We start from the raw sequence: 2,082 nt of genomic DNA, 5'->3' as shown, positions 1-2,082 counted from the left end.
TCGTTATAGTGGTCGTCGGGGTGAGGCGACATGACTGGTTTGGTAGAGCGACGACTGTGGTTGACTTGTGTGTTGCTTGTCCAAATGAAAAGTGAGCTTGGATGAAACGCAGAAATGAATCAATGGTCTGCTTCAGTAGCTGAACGCGTTGAAGTTGTTGTCGTAAATGTTGTGGTGCAGCCACAAAGACCGTTCATTCCCTTCTTTTTATGTGTTGGTGCTTCGCGTGTGGACACAAATCCATCAACTGTACGCTCTCGCTCAGCGAGATCGGTCAGCGAGTCGTTGACCGATCTGCACTGTCTCTGCGTTCAAAGTTGCAGTTTACGTCTCTATGCACGATTGATACAGAAATGATCTCGTTTGATCTGCATGGTGCAGATTCTCGATTCACTCGATGTTAACTGTATGTTGGCAGAAACCTTTAAATTAAAAATCTTGCCCCTAGAGCAAGAACTTGTGGCCGTTTACCAGATACAATTAAGTTAGACTCTGTGCATAGCTATTCGTTCTCGTTGCTCTTGGTATACTTGTATCTAGAGCCTTTACAGTGTATCGAAGGCCCTGTAGGTCGAGACGATTACGGCAGACAGCTGGAGCAGCGCGCCTCGATCCCTGCGTATGCGTTCATGATGAACGGTTCATCGGACTCGTCCATTTGATTTATTTCACATAGATCGGCCCTCTGTGACAGGAAAACGAATCGTGAGCTGGTCTGTCTTGCAGTTTGAGCGTGCGCTGTCGGCTGCAGGCTCAACCTGCCAGGCTGTTGAACCTCTGCTGTCGACCACGATACAGATGAGAGCAACGGGGAACCCACGCGACGGTTGGCAACGTGACTCGTCGGCTAACTAAAAGAACTGCGATTGTGTTAACATCAGTACCTACCTGGAAAAAAAATTCTGCTTGGTTTTCAAAAGTGTACATGTATCCGATAAGCTATAAATGCGGTGCCATTAGCACCGCGTGCGGCAAAGCCTCCATACATGTACCCCCATGTCAAGACAACTTCAGCACCTGAAGTTCAGGAGCAGTTTTTGCCGGAGCAAAGGCTGGAGGCTGAAGTCTCTTCTTCGCAATAATCAGACCGACGGTTGAATTTATTGGAGTAAACTTTGGTAAAACCGGGTCGGCTTTAATCGACATCTGCACAGATTATGTTAGAAATAATGTCCATCATCGCCGAAAAAGAAGTGTCCACATGTGGACCAACTAGAGCAAGAGCTGTTGCCTCGTTCTGCTCGAACCTGGAGTCGAATCCTCGGGTCCGATCTATGCTAAATAAATCAACTTGACCACGTTGAAGCAGTGAAGCGAGACCGAGCATGGAGCTCAAACTTTGGTTTGGCGTAATCGCATCATCTCGATCTGCTAAACCGTACGGAAGCGTGAAAAAGAAACCTAGGTTCTGTTTAATTTAGGAAAATTTCTGCTTCTGCATGCAGGAGCTTCCTGCCTGACTCAGGAGAGCCGGCAACAACAGCAACAAGCAAGCGGTCTCTCGCGTGATTCATAGCAACCCAATCAATCTAGAAAGAGACATTTGCAGAATGCAATGCTGTCCAGCCAAAACAACCAACCGTGCGGGTGATCCCATTAGTATTTCCTCTTGAGATCCCTTGTGTGCTTGAACTTGAACTCTTACTTGTCTTCACTTTTCATTTGGACAAGCAACACACAAGTCAACCACAGTCGTCGCTCTACCAAACCAGTCATGTCGCCTCACCCCGACGACCACTATAACGAAACTTCCACACCCGGAGCTGAAGTCTCTTTCGACGACGCCGTCAAGACCGCTGCGCTCCAGATCAAGCCCAACCGTATCCTCTACACCAGCGTTCTGCTCGCTCTGCTGCAGCCCTTCCAGAGCGGATGGTCGACCTCGCAGCTCAATCTTTCCGACTACAACAACACTGACGAGTGCAATGCCCGTCCCGTCGTCGAAGGCACATGCACGCTCTTCAGCGGTCACTCTAAGCTCGAGTGGACCTTCGCAGTCAACGCCTGGATCTTCGGTGCCATGGTCGGTAGTCTGCTGTGTGGCCACTTCAGCGATATGATGGGCCGCAAGAAGCTTCTCTT

At 49.0% G+C, this 2,082-nt stretch overlaps 1 protein-coding gene across 1 annotated transcript in view; it reads left to right on the top strand.

Annotated features, from left to right (window-relative positions):
• Positions 1 to 1,714: 1,714 nt before the first annotated feature.
• PPTG_13307 (hypothetical protein) overlaps positions 1,715 to 2,082 on the top strand; it is a gene marked incomplete at both ends in the record, with an annotated part of 596 nt that continues 228 nt past the window's right edge. Inside the window, one exon of the mRNA XM_008908900.1 lies at positions 1,715 to 2,027. Within this exon, the coding sequence (XP_008907148.1) occupies positions 1,715 to 2,027 (313 nt within the window). The remainder of the gene's footprint in view (positions 2,028 to 2,082) is intronic.

Source organism: Phytophthora parasitica, assembly GCF_000247585.1.
Source record: "Phytophthora parasitica INRA-310 unplaced genomic scaffold supercont2.32, whole genome shotgun sequence".
Lineage (NCBI taxonomy): Eukaryota > Oomycota > Peronosporomycetes > Peronosporales > Peronosporaceae > Phytophthora > Phytophthora nicotianae.
Note: the sequence above shows the minus strand (reverse complement) of the source record. Positions and strands in the feature narration are given on the sequence as shown.